Source organism: Embiotoca jacksoni, unplaced genomic scaffold, assembly GCF_022577435.1.
Source record: "Embiotoca jacksoni isolate LCO1_2020_lvr unplaced genomic scaffold, fEmbJac1.0.p SCAF_15, whole genome shotgun sequence".
Lineage (NCBI taxonomy): Eukaryota > Metazoa > Chordata > Actinopteri > Embiotocidae > Embiotoca > Embiotoca jacksoni.
Window position 1 is genome coordinate 10,159,704 of NW_027185285.1, and position 19,181 is coordinate 10,178,884.

At 41.3% G+C, this 19,181-nt stretch overlaps 1 protein-coding gene across 1 annotated transcript in view; it reads right to left on the reverse strand.

Moving 5' to 3' along the window:
* The window catches only part of LOC138198205 (myosin-10-like), a 58,294-nt gene that overhangs the window by 27,352 nt on the left and 11,761 nt on the right, over positions 1–19,181 (reverse strand). Inside the window, 2 exon segments of the mRNA XM_069149481.1 lie at positions 1,218–1,320; positions 4,163–4,190. Coding sequence (XP_069005582.1) covers positions 1,218–1,320; positions 4,163–4,190 — 131 coding nt within the window.

The following is a 19,181-nucleotide window of genomic DNA, read 5'->3' on the forward strand; positions in this document are numbered from 1 at the left end:
CTCGCAGAGTGGCATTGGATGGCATGAAGCATTACCAGTGACCCATCAAGCTACATTTACATCTATTAGATTAGCTGTTAATTAATGCACTATTTTTCCACAGCTGATTATCAAAACTAAGCTAAGCACATTTTTAATTTTACAATTTTAAAATACATGGAAGAAATACTGAATGTGAAGCTATTAGCCATTAGCTTTGCTTCTCATGATGACTTTAAACAAGGAAACAGCCGAGGGTGCTCCGATCAGGATTGTTGGGGCGGATCACTGATCATTTGAAGCAGTATCGGCTGATACCAATCACCGATCGAAAGATCGCTCGCTATCTACACTTTCACGCGCAGGCTCATGTTGCTTGTGCTTGACTGGGAAAGCGGCTTTTCGTGGTCTGAGTGGTCGAGATTGATCTGCTGTTGATGTCGCTGCCAATATGTTCCCCATCTATAGCCAACAAGTCAGCAATCACAGCATGCAAGGAGCATCTTGTGGTACTGTCGCTGTGGCCGTTAGACGTTAGGTCAGAGTGTCAGACAACAGCCCACTTTTCTGGGGCTCGAGTGCATCGGGAAAATATCTCTCTTTATCCTTTTTTATTAATAAGACAAATACAAACTTTATCAGAGACCTGGATGTACAGGGAAGCCAGTGAAGCCATTTGAGCGCAGAGGGTTTTACGTCATGTGATCGGCTCCTCTGATCACTCTTTTTGGATCAAACTTTTTAAATCTAATATCGGTCGATCACGATCGGCGGCCGATTGATCAGAGCACCCTTAGGAACAGCTAACCTGGCTTTGTCAACAGGTGACAGAATCCATCTACCAGCACCTCTGAAGCTCAATAATTTAATTTTCAAATCATGTTTGTTTAATCCAGTGTAGAGCAACTTTTTTATGCCGGATTATAAACTGGATTTCGCCCTGAAACAGTTGCCAGGCAACCGGCAGAAGTTACAGGAAGTCACTGCTCCCAGCCAAGGAAACATTTTGCACATAAACACTTAATTATACTTGTAAACGAGAGCCAGGCTAGCTGTTTCCAGTCTTTGTGCTAAGCTAAAATAACCGGCTGCTGGTTATAGGCTTATTTGTATTTAACACACAGGTAGGAAAGTGGTATCAATGTTCTCACGCTCGAGAGGAGAGGAGAGGAGAGGAGAGGAGAGGAGAGGAGAGGAGAGGAGAGGAGGAGATGAAACAGGGGCATTGGGGCTCTCACAGGAATGTTGTGGTCTTTGCGTCCTTTGTGTGAGGAGGCAACGTGGGCCAGGTACTGGATGACCTTCTTCGTGTTCTCGGTCTTGCCAGCGCCAGATTCACCTCTGAAAACGAAGGGTACAGACAGCATGGATATCCACACATAAAGGATGGGTGAGAAAACATGAAACATTTCCCCACATGAATTACTGGCTTGTAGTTGTGAGGCCAGGCCACATCACAATAAATAATCTGTGTAAGTTGTCCAAAGTTTAGCAAAGTATAAACAAAACACTGTAAAACCCAAACCTAAATAACTCTCAGTCACTCTACTTATCATTATAGCTGTTAAGAGTGATTGGATGAATCCCAAAGACACAAGTAGAGAAAAAAAAATGCAGAAAGAGAAAGTGAATAACCATCAGACTATTTGTTGTTATTTGTAAATCGATCCATTTGTTTGTGTTTCACTCGACAAGGCTGTGGTTGGGTGAGCCGGTCCTCCAAAGTTTCCAGGCCCTTTTTCTGGGCTTCCTCTAATGATAACTGTGTTGAGGAGGCAGGGTCATCCACAGCTAACCACAGTCAGGTCCCAGAACCCAGACAGAAAGGGCCAATCGTGAAACCAGGCCAGCAACACTACATCGAGCGACATACCAGTGGCTTTAGTCTAGCTGGCTATTAGCTCTGCTGCACAGCACACTGCCGTTTTAGCTGCCGCACCAGAATTCGATGGGCGTGTCCTCGAATGCAGAACACAGACAGGAATATAGGTCAAATTAGGTATGAAACCAAGTTTGGCTTGGTGTCTTTAAAGTTTCACAGAAGTGTTAGAAAACATCTCACAGATATGATTCACTGACTTTTTTTTATTTTTTTTTTTTACATCTTTTCTCTTGCAGACAAAATACAAATGTGATTTACAGGGAACATGTGAGGCAGGTTCTCGGTCTTCTGGATCTCTCCTTGTTCAATTCTTTGGAATATAACATATGGACATAATGCAACATGAAGGACACTTTTTAAATGTGTATTTCTATTTCATGCCATCGCTGTTCAAGAAACTGAACAGCTGACAGTATCATGAGATAAAAGTCATTCCAGAGAGCATCTCGTTGGAATGTTTTGATCAGGGTTGTGAGTTAGACCCTATTTTTATAGTTGACTGCAGTGAGGCATCACTTAGCTACTCTGGTCCACGTCTCTGGAACAGCACTACTGAAGACCTGAGGCCAGCAGAAAGTGTTTGTAGTTTTTAAGGCAAACTCAAGACTTACCTTTTTAGTTTTGTTTTTAATTGAATTGGATTTATTTGATTTATTTATTCAGTGGTATATTTATATATTTTAGTTGGTTTTACCACTTGGTATATCTTTTTTAGTATTTTTGTAACTTTTGATTGAATTGTATTTGTTTCATTCATGTATTTAATGATCTATTTATATATGCTTTGGTCTATTATGGTTTATATATATCTATAGATATATTGATATAGCTATAGATATATATATTTATAGTTTTTTACCTCTTGATATATCCTTTTATTGTATTCTATTATTTACAGTTGTAACTTGTAATTCTGCTTCTGATGTTTCCTCATTGCAGATCAGTGTTATAGATCGCATCCCCGGTTCCTATATTCTTCTTTTATTGAGTCTTTTGTGGATAACAGTCATTTCTTGATTCATGCATGTCTAGGGAGTGGTGGGGGGGGGGTTATTGTTTTTACTGTAAAGCACTTTGTGTTACTTCATATTTGTATGACAAGTGCTACACAAACAAAGTCCGATTGATTGACTGATTAACTGTCATACCTTCTTCCCAGCTATTACACAGCATCCTGTGTTTGACCGTTAATACGAGAATATTCATCAGGGAATATGAGGACACACGTCTAGATCTTCAAGTCTAAGCATAAAACATATCTGTTTGACAAAGCTTGCACAAAGCACCTTGGACTTCTCACTTTTCTGTCCTAATTTCTCTTGACATTGATATTTTATTGTGGCACAATTTTCCTTCATTGTGCACTTGAAGTGTATTGGGATCATGTTGCATGGTGATTCTGCACTCTAAAATAAAGTTAAACTAACTTGAATTGAACACATTTAAAAATACCAGATCTCAACTGTTCACACATAACACAGATTGTAACAAATGTTACAGTGAACACATCCCTTCTACACGAGACAAAACAAGACCTTCTACAATTCTACACTATATTAAAGTGGTTATAGGCTCGTGGCCTTTTAACCAGAAAAGAAGTGATGCTCATGCAGTCTTTTTTATTATACGAGTAGGCAGAGTCAGACTGGCACAAACACAGGTCTGGAGTGCAACCTATGATTTTTTTTCTTCTGTGTTTGTCCAGGGATCATTTTCCTTGAAGGAAGAACAACACATCCTCTGAATTGGTGGAACACCTTGGCAATGGGATGAAACCGCTAAAATGTCTCCACTGTCTCCAGCAGGGGGCGTAGTTTCCAGAATTTAGGACGGATTATGCAACCGCTCTTGTCTCTTCACTGGCAGCATCAAACCCAAGTCAGAGAGAGTGGCACTTAATTACTCTCTGCCACAGAAGATGAAGGCAGGCCACTAAACCACACTCATATTGGGTAGAGCGGCTGCACAGCCCAGCGTCCACAAAAAGCTATTTGAAACTAGTCTTTAAATAAAACTCAGCAGGATGATGGGAGCTGGCCAACTTACTCAGGATGAGGGAACGATGAGGGGAGATGGTGAAACAACTAGGAAAGCCAGAAGTTATGATCCTTAAAGTGCTCCCATTATAAGTGTATAAGTTCTAACTCTATAATCGTCATCTTGAGGCGGTTTCATTTTCCAGCCTATTAAGGTGCTTTATCACCAGAAACACCTTAAAGAACAGATCAACCATCTGTCAGAGCAGAGAAATGACCTCGAGTAGAAGAGAGGAGAGGAATTAAGAGAGAGGTCAGTACTCACGTGCAAAGGATCGATTGGTCCTCACGATCTGTTCAGAGAAAACAGAAGACACAGTCAGCATTGTTCCATCTTTCCATACTGTCCCTGGTTTGGCTTCGTTACAACTACTATCATTACAGAGATGGTCAAACTGTTGGACCTTAAAACATACTAAAGAGCAACTTAATCAGTTCTTTTTGCATCATCATAGAGATGCTGGAGGATCTGAGTATCATTTCTACATGTACACAACTTGAATTATTTTTCCTGAGACTGACAGGACAAACTGAAATATTACTCCACAGACACCAAAGTCACATTAATTGTGTTTTCAGGATTATGTTTTACTGCCATTCCTCAGCCTGCTGCATCCAGACTACCCTGTAAAACCATGCTATGCAATGGCCATAAACTGGCACCCAGACTTAGTAACCACAGCTCTTATACCTTTCATCACAGAGGGATTCAGAGCAAAGTCCAGATGACCGGATTAGTAATGCCCCCTGAAGTGGGCGACCTCTGAACTTTGAAGGTCCTCTTGCAAACTACAGAGAACTACAAAGACCAGAACCAGCAGGGAACTGATACGTTTATAGTCTGATAGAAATTCGAGACGGTTTCTCATGCTGCCACAGGCAGAGTGTGCCCCAATTTAATGGTAAAAAAAAAAGTGGTGTTCAAAGAGGAAGAAGTTAGGTCTGTGAATATGGCAGGTTTTAATTCCCCAAATTATCAAACGCATGCTAATTAACACAAATAATCATATATGTGGATATACGAGTATTTTCTTCATACAACTGCAGGGTTTTCCATTTTCCCCTATAACACTAAAGTGCAGCACACAAGCTTTTTTTTCACAGCATCTAAGCCACTATACCTTCACTTAAAGCTTCCAGTGTTTGATGACAATTATTTTTTATGGCAGACAATGCATTTTTAAAAAAATAAATATTGTAATAGTAGTTGGAAATTGCTCATCAAATAACTGCCCACCAACCCCCACTGCTACTGTAACACAACAGCTAAACCCTTCAGAAACCTACAGGGAAAACCCTACAACTAAAACTCCAACCAAACTCCAAACTCAGTATTTTGGTTGCTTTGTTTTGAGCTGTTTCAAGTTTGCGTCTGGACTTCTACCACACGGAGAGGCAAAAGCTAAACGTATCAACCATGGATGCTGACAATACATGTCTTACTAATAGTTATTTAAGCTTTTTAAAAAAAAAAATAATTTATAAGCTTGTTTATTCATCATTTTTATTTTACATTTACTTCTATTACTACTTTTAAATAACCACTGCAACTTGTCAACTGTCTAACCTTCTTTGGTGTGGTGGTAGCTGAATTTAGTTGAGTTTTCCACAATATCCTTTGCAACTGCAGGATACAACAAGCTCTCATGTTTGTTGACACTCAGACCAACTTGACTGAAGGTCAACAAGAATAATTTACCTCGTGTACTAAGTGAGCAAAACATAAACTGTCCGGAGAAAAAAGATAGAAATTCTACAGCATTTTATAACTGCTTTTTTCATGCCAACAACAAAAACCAGAGGTTCAAAACATGTGGAGAGATTAGAGGAGCAGCTGCAGTGTACTGTGGGGATACCTTACTGGTAACACACACATGTGCAGACAGGCTTTCTGATTTTGTGTTAAAGAGTTTATCGAGGAATGTCAGCATGTTGTTGTATACAGTATACTTTTACAATGATTTTCTTTTTGTGCCAGTCATGTGAATCCTTGAACTGTACCTCAGTAGTTCCTGACATTCCTGTGGCAGGAAATAAGGAGATATTTCATTTCCTGAAAAAGAGACACTTGAGATCAGATCCTAAACTGAATAAAACTGAATGGAATAGGGCCACACACATCTCACACAACTACATTTTGTACTGCTGAGAGAAAGGAAGCAGATTTTATTGATAGACATAACAAAGTGCCTGTTTTGTTCTGTTAACATTAGAAACTTGTCATGTCAGCGACCATTCCTTCACATCTGAATAAAGGCACCTCAATAAAAGATGGTTATTAACTGGAAGCTTTAATGGATAATAGCGGTGTGTCTAATAGCCTTCCACTCTGTAGAGATGATAAAGTTCAGTTTGGGGACTCGGCACAGAAATGTACTCACACCTTGTTGATGTGGGTCAGTTTTCACAGATGGCTCAGACGGCCTCTGAGGTGTTATCTTTCACCAAATGAGCTTTTGTTCGCGCACTAAAGCGTAGACCTCCTTTAAGTGACAAAAGCCGGTGAGAAATGGAGCCCTGTTGTTATTAAGAGGAGATTCTCGTTTCTCTTTTCAGTTACAGTCTGCTTTTTTACATTTATAAAATGTAAGATGGAGGAGATCAAACGCAAACAGAATAAAATAAATGTAAGCACAATTGTCTTGCACGACAGGTGCTGTAAGTGTGAATGGTAAATGAGCTTTTAAAGCCTTTAAAACTTGAGTCAAAGTTTGATTATACTCTTCCCACTTCTATGTAGATCTGCGGCTTCTCCGACATACCTAATGTTGATTTTCACCATTAGACCACTAGTCCTACTGGACAGAGACATGCAACACTGTGCAACCTCATCATCAATATCAAATCCAAATGCACACTCACTAAAGAGCTTCTGTGCTTCAGCTCAACTTTACATGACTTAACAGTTCCCATGTGTGACCTCATGCTTTGGAAATTAGTCCCTGATTATAATCCCTCAGCACCCAACAACTGCTTTCAATTACACGTAGTCAGCCAAAATGCCAAAATGCCAAGACAGTTACCTCAAGTGTTGCGCTGGTGACTTATTAAACACCATGAGGCAGATAAGTCTTACTGGGAAAGAAAAAAAAAACAACAACAAAAAAAAACTCTGGTACACAGGAACTATGTTTTGTCCCTCTGGCAACAACTGTAATTTGTTTGCAGACTCTCAGCTGCTTCAAATCCAGATTGAAGACTTTTCTGTTTGCTGCTGCCTTCAATTGAACCAGACTCAAGGATGTTGATCAATTTCCTACATTTCTGCATTTTATTACTGTATTTTATTTCTGAAACTGCACTGCAACTTTTATTCTATTTTTAGCTTGTTTAATGTTTTAATGACTGTTTTTAATGTTTCGATCAATGCTCTTAATTGTTTTTAAATTTGCTTTTCCTTTACCTGATGTTTTTGATGCTTTTAATGGTTTTATGTGAAGCACTTTGAATTGCCTTGTTGTTGAAATGTAAAATACACCGAAGCTCTAAAGACCAAAAAATACAACAACAAATACAACTTTTATGTTGTGTCAAAATATTCTGTGAAATGTTCAAAAGAAGTCTCTCATCAGTGAGGAAGGACAAGATGCTCAGCATTGGACCCGATATAAAATAGCAGATTGGATTTCTACGCGGGATCTCTATCAGTCCTGGCTGATAAGAAGAGAAAGAGCAAAGAAATGTCACACACACACACACACACACACACACACACACACACACACACACACACACACACACACACACACACACACACACACACACACACACACACACACACTTGGACTTCCATCATGTTTTCAGTCGCTTCACTCACTGCTCATCAGAAATCTATTCACCCATCATACCTCTGATGCTGTCTTTACACTTCTCATTTCCCTTGTGGACATCCAACGCCTTTCTCCTTTTTCCCTGATTGGCAATCATTCTTTTAATCTAGCCTTTACGATTTCTTTGCAGTGTAAGGTCAGCCAAAATAAAGTAGACATTGACATCAACAGCCAAAAGGAAATTTTGTAAAAACTATTCAAAATGATCCATCAAGTAGAGATCAATTAGAGTGGTGTTGCTCTTTAAAGGGCTAAAAGCACAAATATAAAACCCTCTTTTATTCATCTGTTTAGCACTGTTTGAGTTTTTAAAGCAGTGTTTGGATGCAGCATCTTGCATTTAAGAAATTGTGTTATTTGTTATCTGGTTATGTGTGTATTTTGTGAAAACTTGTTTTAGATATATTCCTATTGTCCTGCTTTTTTGTTAAACTTTTTGCAGTGGATTTGTTGAGTACATTTTAAGCTTAAACTGTTTAACGTGACCTGTGCTACTTACGTGGGTGAATGCGTGCATCCATCTGGTGCATGCAGCCACCTTGGGCCTCTTGGCAGCTTCTGCTTCCTATATCACCACAGCAACTAACTGCTGGGTCATATTTATCCAGGATGCCATGCTGGCTAGGCGTAGGTGGACCAATCAAAGTGAACGCGCTCTTCCCGTCCAGTAGCTCATTACTGCCCCCACTAAATCTTCCCTCCCCTTTGTTTCCCCCCTTTTCCCTCGGTTGCTCTCGTTTCCCTTTTTCCCCTCATGAATGGTGCAAAGCTCACCTTTACTCACTGCTAAAGAGTGGGACCTTACTCGAGACAAAATCCCTTCTTCAGAGGACCAGATGTTATTAATTTGATCACTTCATCATCAGAGCCTTAGTTATTTCCTCCACAACAACTCTCAGCCAGACATTTAGGCAATGTTAATATGAAATGGAAATAAGTTAGACCATTCATCTATCAAGTTTTACAGCTCGTCTCCGCGTGGATACAAGGTGAATACAAATCTTCATGACAGCAGAGAAAAAAAAACAGCATTCAGACCAATTAGTATCCCTGCAGTGACATGGCTACTCTTAAACTCCATTTCAAGTTAGAGCAGGCTACTATAGAAACACTATTTTCAACTGATTTTACAGCCATTTCCAGATTTATAGTGGAAGTCCCTTCTCTTCTTTCAGTGCTCTTCAACGAAAAAAAGCTACATCAATGACTGTATGTTTGTGCTCGCCATCAATCGCTTTCTTTTTTTTTATTCTTGCTCTGAACACCAATCTTCTTTCTTATCAGGAGCACCACCTCCAGAAACTTTTCTTAGACACTTATTATGTTTTACCGACTACTCTTAGCTGCTGCAGACTACTCCTCTCTGTCGCTATGGTAACAACTATTGCTAATCCCTCCTCCCTTCAGAATGTCTCCCCAGACACAAGATTTAAAAACTCTGTATAGTGTGAAATAAAAACAGATCTATCTGGCGGTGACAGACTTAATCAGCATCTTGTGAACTCATTTGGCGAGTGCTTTAATGAAACCGATGTTCATTTACATGCAAAAGTCCTGCACTCCAAATTTAAACACCAGCAGACAGTCTGTCTTAGGGGTACAGTACCAAATACCCACATGCATGAATTACACTTTTAAGGCCACTGTGGTAGGAGATGGGCCTGTCTTGCACAGGAGGGTTCCCTTTGCTGCTAATAATTTATCCCCCACGAGGATTAAACAAACCCAAATTCTTCACATTCCAGAGCAACCCCCCCCCCACCCCCCCGTCCATGCGTCTCCACCAAAGCTCCAAACATTACCATAACCCCCTATTATCAACCTTATTTAACTGTGTGCAGCCTTAGCACCCCTCTCCTGACAGTTTAGTTAGTTTTCAAACAATTAATCAACAAAGCCTTTACTTCTGCTTCACACACTTGCATGTTTCTTCGTAAATATGGTGAGTTTGATGAACAATCTACTGCATTCTTCCTAAAAAAGGTTTGTTGTCCAAATGGGTTACCTTGAAAGTCTGGGCAGTCATGAGCTATGAGTCCAAGGGTGGGACCAAATTTCTCATTTAAACTCCAGGCTGAAAAGATTTGAGGTCTCTTAACCACAGCCACCAAAAACATTCTTCACATCCCCAGCTGAAACCAGACTTTAGTGTAAAAAAAACACTCTTAGCGCATGGATCATAATCAAGTCCATTTACAGCCAATGGCCCTCAGCAATATGGCTCCGGTTCAACCCAAAGTCAAACCCACACATTGTAGTCCTAATAGTTGAATAGTCTTGTTTTAACTGTGTGAACGGGAATCAGCAACTAACCAGAGTTATTTTCACACTTATTTTCATTAATATCATAAATACTTGTGATCACATTGACACCTCCTTTCCCCACTTTCTATACAAACTGATTTATGTACAGAGGAAATCAGGGAGCACTTTATGTTCACACACACTTCTCATGACGTATTTTGCCAATTAAAGAAGCAGAAACACAAGTTTTTATGAGGAATACAAAGCTACAAAAAATTAAATGGACGTTGGCTTAAAAACATTATTTGCAACCTTTTGGATCTTTACAACTGGATGTAACAATTTTTTTTCCACACTTAAGCTCAAGCTCTCACAATTTGCTTCATAAAAGAGGTCGTAAAACCGCAACTGCACAGGATGAAAATTCGAGCGCCATGACAACCATTTCACACACATAAGAAATCCTGAGCGATAGCCAGTGAGCTGCACTCTCATAAACTGTTATGTAGTGAGGATTAGCTACACACACATGTATGCACGCACACACGCACACGCACGCACAACTCCCTAGTCACAGCAGAATATAATTGTTACATAAGTGCAAAGGTAATATATAAACGGAGGCCTGATTACTCATGAAGACTAAGAGCAGAGGCAAGACAGAATCCAGAGCTACATAAAGGCACATGAACAAAGCCAGGAGTGTCTGTGTCTGTGTGTGTGTGTGTGTGTGTGTGTGTGTGTGTGTGTGTGTGTGTGTGTGTGTGTGTGACTGAGACAGAGCTCATCCACATTTCCAGACAGTGGAAGTAGCAAACAGTTCTGGGAAGTGTCGCAGTCTGGAGCTTAACTGTCACTTCAAAGCTTCCGAACAATTATGATAAGACACACAAGAATGCAGTTAAGTGGAGGACTAATGAGAAGTAATAAACCACATCCTCCCACAGCAATTTTGATAAGATGAACAAACTAAGACACTAAATACTTTAGTAGTGATTATGGTAATAATAACAGTAGTACGAGAACAAGAAGGTATAAGTGAAGGTAGTGTTGAGTCATTACCCCTCTACACTTATTATAAAACTAAATAAGTTCTGTTCTGTGTTGTTATACAGGATTGTTCTAGAACAAACTGAGTAACAGTTTTCAAAGTAGGATAGAAAAGTAAAGCGGCTAAAGACATCCCACCAAAAGTAAGATAATAGCAGCAAAACTTCAGGTTTTTAATTTGTACAAAATAAATGTCATAATTTCTAATAATTAAAGTGCTGAATGATTATGAAGGATTTAGATGATCAGCTGAGGGAACACATTTTTACGATTCAAATATATTCTGCAAACCGAGTGACTAAACAGCTCAGCTGCATTATTCGCTGTAATGTTGTTGAACCAGCTGCCAGTTCGGCATTCACAAACCTACGAACAGAAGGGCAGACAGCGCCACAGAGGTGCCTGGCCTTCTGCATGTACCAATCTGTCTGTGTGTGTGTGTGTGTGTGTGTGTGTGTGTGTGTGTGTGTGTGTGTGTGTGTGTGTGTGTGTGTGTGTGTGTGTGTGTGTGTGTGTGTGTATGTGTGTGTGTGTGTGTGTGTGTGTGTGTGTGTGTGTGTGTGACTGTGACTGTGACGGAATTTGATTGCCCCTGGTTTCCCTCACTTCCAGCACTGGGGCCTCGTGGGTGTGGAGCATACGTTGTTTCCAGCAGGCTCGCAATGTGACAGAGGCAACATGTTTTTATATTTATTAGCTGAAGTGCTTCATAATTAGCCACAAATAACAGAGCCAATCAGTGACAAAAATGTCAAAGGTAACACTGTAGAATATGCATTATTATAAAAATCAGTAAAAGTATGATTAAATGGGCAAAGACTGTGCTAAAGCCCACTGACAGACACAGGATGTTCCCTTGGGCATCTGGCGTAAGTGAATACTTCCCGAGAGAGGGAAGAGTGCAGTAAAGGAGAGACGGGTGTGGTGGGAAGGCACCAGATAACAGAAGGAAGGGGAAGATAGCAGAGAAGTTGAGCTCATCGGAGCCGTGATGTAAAAGGAGAATAACATCTCCGAAATAGGAGCTTTCCAGCTATATGTCATGTCACCCACTGACATTCTTGCAGATGAAATCCTAAGGCTGCTTCAGGACTTCTGATTCAGTTTCCCGACAGTGATGACAGTTGGCAGCTGAGATCACTGACAGAAATAGACTGTCATAATGGGATACGGTATGTCCCCACCCTGTCAGAAATGACAGCAGTGTGTGAGGGACCACCTTGGTCAGTGTGTGAAAGCAGAGAGATCCAACACACATATAGACAAGGCAGGGAAGAGGCTTCACAATTTACACCTTGAACTTCCTCTTTCAAAGCATGTGAACGTCTCCTGTCTCTCTCTTCACCTCTGGCTTTCTCTTTCCCCTCTCGGACCACATGGATCAGTGTACCACTGGGTCTGAAAAATGAGGCCAATGTTGAAGTCACGGGTGCCGGTGCCAGTGATTGTATGTCTGTGTGTAAGAGTAGTTAAGTTCCATTTTAGATTCAATTTGCATATAAAGCAAGTGTCTAGCCTAGAAGTGGCCTTTTTGATCTGCACAATATTGTCAAAATAGGGGATTCTGTCTCAACACAATGCTGAAAAGTCCAAGATGGACTATTGTAATTCCGTATTATGACTTTATACATCCTACAAGTAGTTATGGTTAAGACTCTGCACCAATACTCATTTTATGTCAGCTAATATAAACTCTGGTAACAATAAAAGTCTTCATCACTGACAAATGTTTAGCATATTAAACATTTCAAAGTGGACATATTATAAACGACTAACAAACATACTTTAAGAGTTTTAGATTATTTGAACACAGTATGATTTCAAACCAAGAGCCAAGAATAACTGACTCAGCTCCAATGAAAATATGACACTGTGTCTTCGTCTGTGCTGACAGTCTATGACCCTCCACAAAGAAAAAAAAAGAGGAGCAGTGGAATTTATTTGTCTTGATTAGTGAAGCCTTTTAGTACTTTCTGTTGTGTTTTGTTTTGCTTGAATATTGTCAGTGTTTTTTTTTTTTTTTAATGTTTGTCAAGATGGATTCCTTCTTTTACTGCAAAAACAAATCTAGCTAAAGGTACAAATAAAGTGACCTGAGCCTGATTTAATGGGTTAAACAGAAGATTTAAGAAAGTGCTGCACACCTATGGAATGTTTCCTATGGAAATGTACTTCCTCAGCTCCTTGTCCCACTGGCTTGGGTTTGACTTGTAAGGCTTGTGTTATACTGTCTGAGCTGGACTCCACAGAGAGCACTCAGGCAGGCTTTTGGAGTCTTTCCCTTTTCAAGTCCCACAAAGCACATTTTTCAAATGCTTCTGATGCAGGGGTGAAATGAGAAAAGTCTTGGGAGAGAAAAAGAGGGGTGTCGAGACAGAGGTAGACAGAAGCGTAGAGAGCGAGGTCCCACATGTGTCTGACATCCTTCGGCTAATTAGAAGACTGAAATCTAATATGTCCTTTCCACTGCATTAACTTGTTCATGTCTGCTACCTTGAAGATACTGTAGGTATTAGCTATACGGCAGCGTAGCAGAGATAACATATGTGTGTTGGGTAAGTAAGCCCCATCTCCACTGACAGTACCGGCTCACCTCGGCTCCACTAGCTATTTTTGTGGTTTTCCAGTACCTGCTGCTACAACATATTTTACTATCGCCTCTGTCAAGGTTTCAAGCGAGCTGAGCCAATAATCAAATGTGGCGTGAAAACACTGCGACGGTCAGTCTCTTTCTATTTCGAGGTGCAGACTCACAGAGGTTTGTGTTGTTTCCCTCCTTGACTGGAGAATTTTGTTGCAGGTAAACCTATGTTTCTTCAAACTGTCTGAAGTTTTACACCCAGTCTGGTCTCGTGTTGAACTTTGTTGCCCCACCGATATGTCCTCCCGCAAACCCTGCCAGGCTGAAAACAACGACGTGAATGTGTTTAGGGCAAAGCTCGCCCCCGAGGTGTTGTTCTCACATGACTGAAGTCCTAAGGAGAGACACAAGGCTCACACTTAACTTCATTAGCAGTTTTTGACTGTAGCATGTTGTAAAAGTGAACAGTGTTTTTTTATGATGACATCACAGCGATTTCATGCAGTGTCGCTATAGTAACGCTGCCGCCTTGATGGGTTCTATCTGCAATGAAAATCAAAATCCAGAAAAGTACCTGATACCAAAGGTGAGTAGAGTCGCTACCATCATGGGAGATGTGGCTTAAGTGATAGTAGCTGTAGCTGAATAATAGCTGTATTACCTGTAGATTAAGTGGGTTGTAAAAGAAAAGAGGAGCACTATACATACAAGGAGCAATCAAATAGTTATTGTGTGCAAGTGGAGCAGAGCACAGTAATGTGCACGGAGCAGGGGGAGGTTATACATTTGTAGTCCACGTTACGATGCCTGATCAACATCAGCACCTGTGTTACACACGTTTTTGTGACCATGTTTTGTGTGTAACACAGGTACAGATGTTCATCGAGTGACATAACCTGGAATATTTACTTCCTTCTGCTCAGTGTATCTTACGGGAGATTTCACCTACTGGGTATTATCCACGCAGGCAATGTACAAACACGAGGACTACTACAAGGAGAAGAGAGAGACATGGCAACAGTTAAACATAATCTACTTTTTTGGTTCACTGAGCACAGTGGTTGTGCCAGACAAAGTACCAGCAGTGTCAAAACAGCAGAAACACACTCGTGTTCTCATTTCCCACAAAAGCCAAGGAGGGTGGAGTCCACTCTCTGCCTCTGATATGCTGTGTTACTATTCACATTGTCATTTATTAGCCTGGCTAAACAAGTTGATCACTGTTCTTAAAAGTTTACAACCGAGGATACAAATAAAACATTTGTGATTCTGTCAAGATTACAAAAAGATGATGAAATAAGTTGCCTCTTGCTCTACATGCCTATTTGCAGCACAAGCCGACATCATACAGTAGTTCACATATAGAATAAACTTTTTAAACATTTTGGCAGAGGTTCTTGAAATAAAATTATGTCTCTCTTGATGGTTTCCAACATAAAACAAAAGCATGGAAATGAAGGGATCTAAGGACCCCTCTGTCTCTCCAAACTCCCTCATGCTCGCTGCTGTCGTACCTCATCATGTCAATACTGTCTCCTTGCTTGTCACTGTCCAAAGGGATTTCCTATTCAAGGTCCTTTGAAAATACAATAGACATTATCGTCACGGCTGATCAGAAGGTCTTTGAGAGATTTAAAGCACTTCTCTGGTCTGGGGTTTATCCCGTAAATACATGCATGACAGTGGATGTCTTGATCTGCAGTTTGAACTACAGGTTTCACACATGCCCAGCTTTGTTTATGCTAACAGAGTGTAAGTGCTGCACAACAGTGTGCCTACAGAGTGTAAAATTAGCCTTGTGCCATTGGGTGTTGCCTCGACGCCAATGAGAGGGGAGAGAAAGCAGTTGCGGGAGATATGGCCGAAAGTATTTGGCAATGTAATCGATTGCAGATGGCAGCCGGAGGGTGGCTTGTTTGGTCCACAGTGGTTCTTTGTGATGGCTAGGCCTGCCATAATCCAACAGGACGAGGCAGTTTTCGTGTGTGTGTGTGTGTGTGTGTGTGTGTGTGTGTGTGTGTGTGTGTGTGTGTGTGTGTGTGTGTGTGTGTGTGTGTGTGTGTGTGTGTGTGTGTTTATGCTGGCACCTCTAATATCGCAGTGCTAAGCTCTGCAGCCCCACAGGAATTCCAGACTCACAAAGGGGAGCAGAGGTTCAGTCACAAAGAGGAAACTGTATCAGTGAGGTACTACGTGACGGGGAATGACTGAATCTGATGAAACTGGTGTGCAAAATATAAAATAAATGTGAGAATTTTTAAGGTATAAAGAATTATGTAAGTGTCTTGTTTGTATGACTAATACCAGTCAAACTGGTTACTGCAGCAGCAACAAGTAGAGGTGAAACACACTCAAAGATGTATAAAGAGTAAAAATTAAACTGCCTGAGGCTTGGACGAGAGTCACACTCCTGTGCACACTTCACTTTACAGATTGATAAATATGCAGATGTACTCAGCAGCTCATTCATCAGTCCGATCTCTACTTTTCTCCCTGGCTTTCAGCGGGGGTCGCAAGGTTACTGGTGTCAGTGAGAGGGCAGCGACAGCATCAGCCAGGTAACCCTATCTGCCGCGCGGAGGCGTTTGGCATCACCGCTATGCGTCTCTCATGACAACACTATCCAAGAATGAGGGCGATACATGACAGCAGCAGCGCCACCTTAAATCATCTCCTCACAACCTCTCTCATCTGTATGTCTCAGACACACATCTGCCTCCGCGGGTCAGGACTTGGGTTCTATGGGGTAAGAGTGTTGACTTTTGACAACATATGTCATGAGGTTAACAGATATACTGTAACTTGCAGGCCTGGCGAACCCGGATACTCCTAAATTTCAATTTTGTGCCTTAAAATAAATACAATACTTTTGAGGTAAGCAGGTAATATATATCTTAACATTCATACTTAAAGTATTTGTTGATTTCTGCCAAGCCTTTAAAATCCATCATGAAGTGTGTAGGATAAAAGATTCAGGTTTCTTTCCATTACCCAGTCTCATACATATGCATGACGACTGACACACAACAGCTTCAGTGATCATCACTCTGTCCAGGTTAGGTAGGAAGAAGTCATGTGGGGAGGACCGTGACCATAAATTCGGACTGATGTACGACCCCCAAACAGAAATATGATTGTATCCTGTATGAACTCCACAGCTGCCTGTCATTAAACATACATCTGGTCATGTGTATGTATGTATGTGTATGTATGTGTGTGTGTGTGTGTGTGTGTGTGTGTGTGTGTGTGTGTGTGTGTGTGTGTGTGTGTGTGTGTGTGTGTGTGTGTGTATTTCTGTGTGTGTGCGACAGAATGTGTTTGCAGTACACTCATGCTGTTTAAACAGATATTTGTCTGTGAGATATATCTTGAACTTGTACTGTTTGCAGACAGTCCTTTTGAAGAGTCCCTGCACACACACAAACAGAGACACACACATACAAGCACACACCTGTCCTGTCACTCAGGCCCTGGGTGTGCCCTTCACCAGCCCTCCTCTCCAGCCCTCGCTGCCCCAACAAGCGGCCTCATTTCCCAGAGAAGAACTGTGTAGCTGGAGGCCTCCCTGCCTGCACCTACACACAGCACCCTGGTCCCAGCCCCCTTCAGACCGCACAAAGCCCCCATTGTGAGGCACAATGCTGGCCGCCCCCTCTGCCTTTCCCCTGTACCCTCGACTCTGTTTCCCCCATAAACTCTGTCCCTTCTGCCCCCTCTTGCTTTTGCCTGACTCCCTTGTTCTCTGCTCTTCAGTCTTTGCCTGTTCTTCTCTCTACCCTCAAACTCTTCATTCTTAAATCTCCGCTACCAATCCTGTTGATTGTGTGTGAGGAGGTCTCACATCGGCCCTCTTTATATTCTTACTCGCCCTTTTCCCAATATCTCCTTCAGTATAAGATCATAAAACATTCCCTTTTCTTCCCCCTTGTCTCTCTCAGAGCACATTCTCCACTCCTCTGACTGCTGTGTTACCTCCTATATTCCCTTGTGCTTTCATGGAAAGATATTTCATATTGAAGAGAGTAGCTTATGATATAAGACAGAGACAGACAAAAAAAATACAGAACTCAACTCTCTCTGCTGCACCTTTTCTATTATTTGGGACATCTGCTTTAGCAAAGATGATGAGACAAAGTATATTGACTGTTGACGTTTTTTCTTACCTTAAGAATATGGTCAATCTGTCCGGGCTGCATTTATACCTGTGGCTAAGATCGGGTCACAATATTGTTCAAGCGAGACCACCTACGGATGTTGTGTGGCTGATCTGATTGCATTCAAATCAGAATTTGTTGTGTGTGTGTGTGTGTGTGTGTGTGTGTGTGTGTGTGTGTGTGTGTGTGTGTGTGTGTGTGTGTGTGTGTGTGTGTGTGTGTGCATTTATGCTGCGTTCAAATGGAACTGGTGAGCTTGTAGTTACAACGTAGGAAGTCGTGTGCTCCGTATACTTGGCGTTCAAGTGGTTGTAAAAACACTGTTACCTGGCAACGTGGACAGTGTTGAGGAGCCAGAGAGGCTAAAACTTTAGCAAGCTAACAGGGGGCTAACGTAATACAGGAAATGCAAAGGCACCAAGGGAAAAGATGAGGCAGTTGGAAATATCAACATTTTCCTCAGATTTAGGCTATTATGAAAGTTGTGAAGAAAAACCCTCCATGGCCAAATTTACAATCTACTAGCTTCACATGCGTTAAAAAGAGAGCTTCCATGGCCATTTCCATAAATGTCAGCCAACACATCACAACTCGTGAACTCAGGGCTTACAGAAAATTTGGAGTTCTTACGTCATGACCACAAGAGGGGGTCGATCACATGGACTCGAGTATACAGGGTAAATACAACCCCATTTAAACGCAGCAGTAGACCTGAATCTGTCCAGATGGTGATATATAGATACAGATCCCATGTTGATGCCAGGTCAAAGCACAAAAAAGCAATTCTGCAACATGAAAACATCAGTAAGAGCTCACCTTCATGCTTTCCACATGTAGCGGTCCATATTTTCTGTAACTTGATGTCTGTAAACCTACCCATAAATGTAGACATACCATATGTTAACCTGGCCATTCATCCTTCTCGCATTTCTACCACATTTCAGCCACACAGCCGAGATTTAAAGCACTTAAGCAGCAATGTTGGGTAAATTCTGCTCTCCATACTCTTGTGTGAAAAATCGAAACACTTCAAATTCACAGCTTTCTCTTTTGTTTAGTCACTTCTGAACATGTTGTGCCCACAGTGCCATCTGTGTAACCTCGACCATGTAATGAAGATTCACATGTTAAATGGACTTTTCTAATCTGTCAGCAAACATTACTGCTTTGCCTGTTGAAGAAGAAACACTATATGCATAGAGTACACAAAATTGTTTGATATTTCATGAAACTCCAGAGGTTCACTGCTATAGAGGGCGGTTGGTAGATGCAGAGCTACTTGTGAAATTCCCTTCAGGCACTAATGAGCAAGCCCTGTTTAGGTCCTGTGGTTCCCTGAGTAAGCTGAGCTGCAGTAACACCACTGTATAGTGCAGTTGACGCTTAAATGTGAGTTGGCCTGATCTCTTTTCCTGAGAAGCAGCA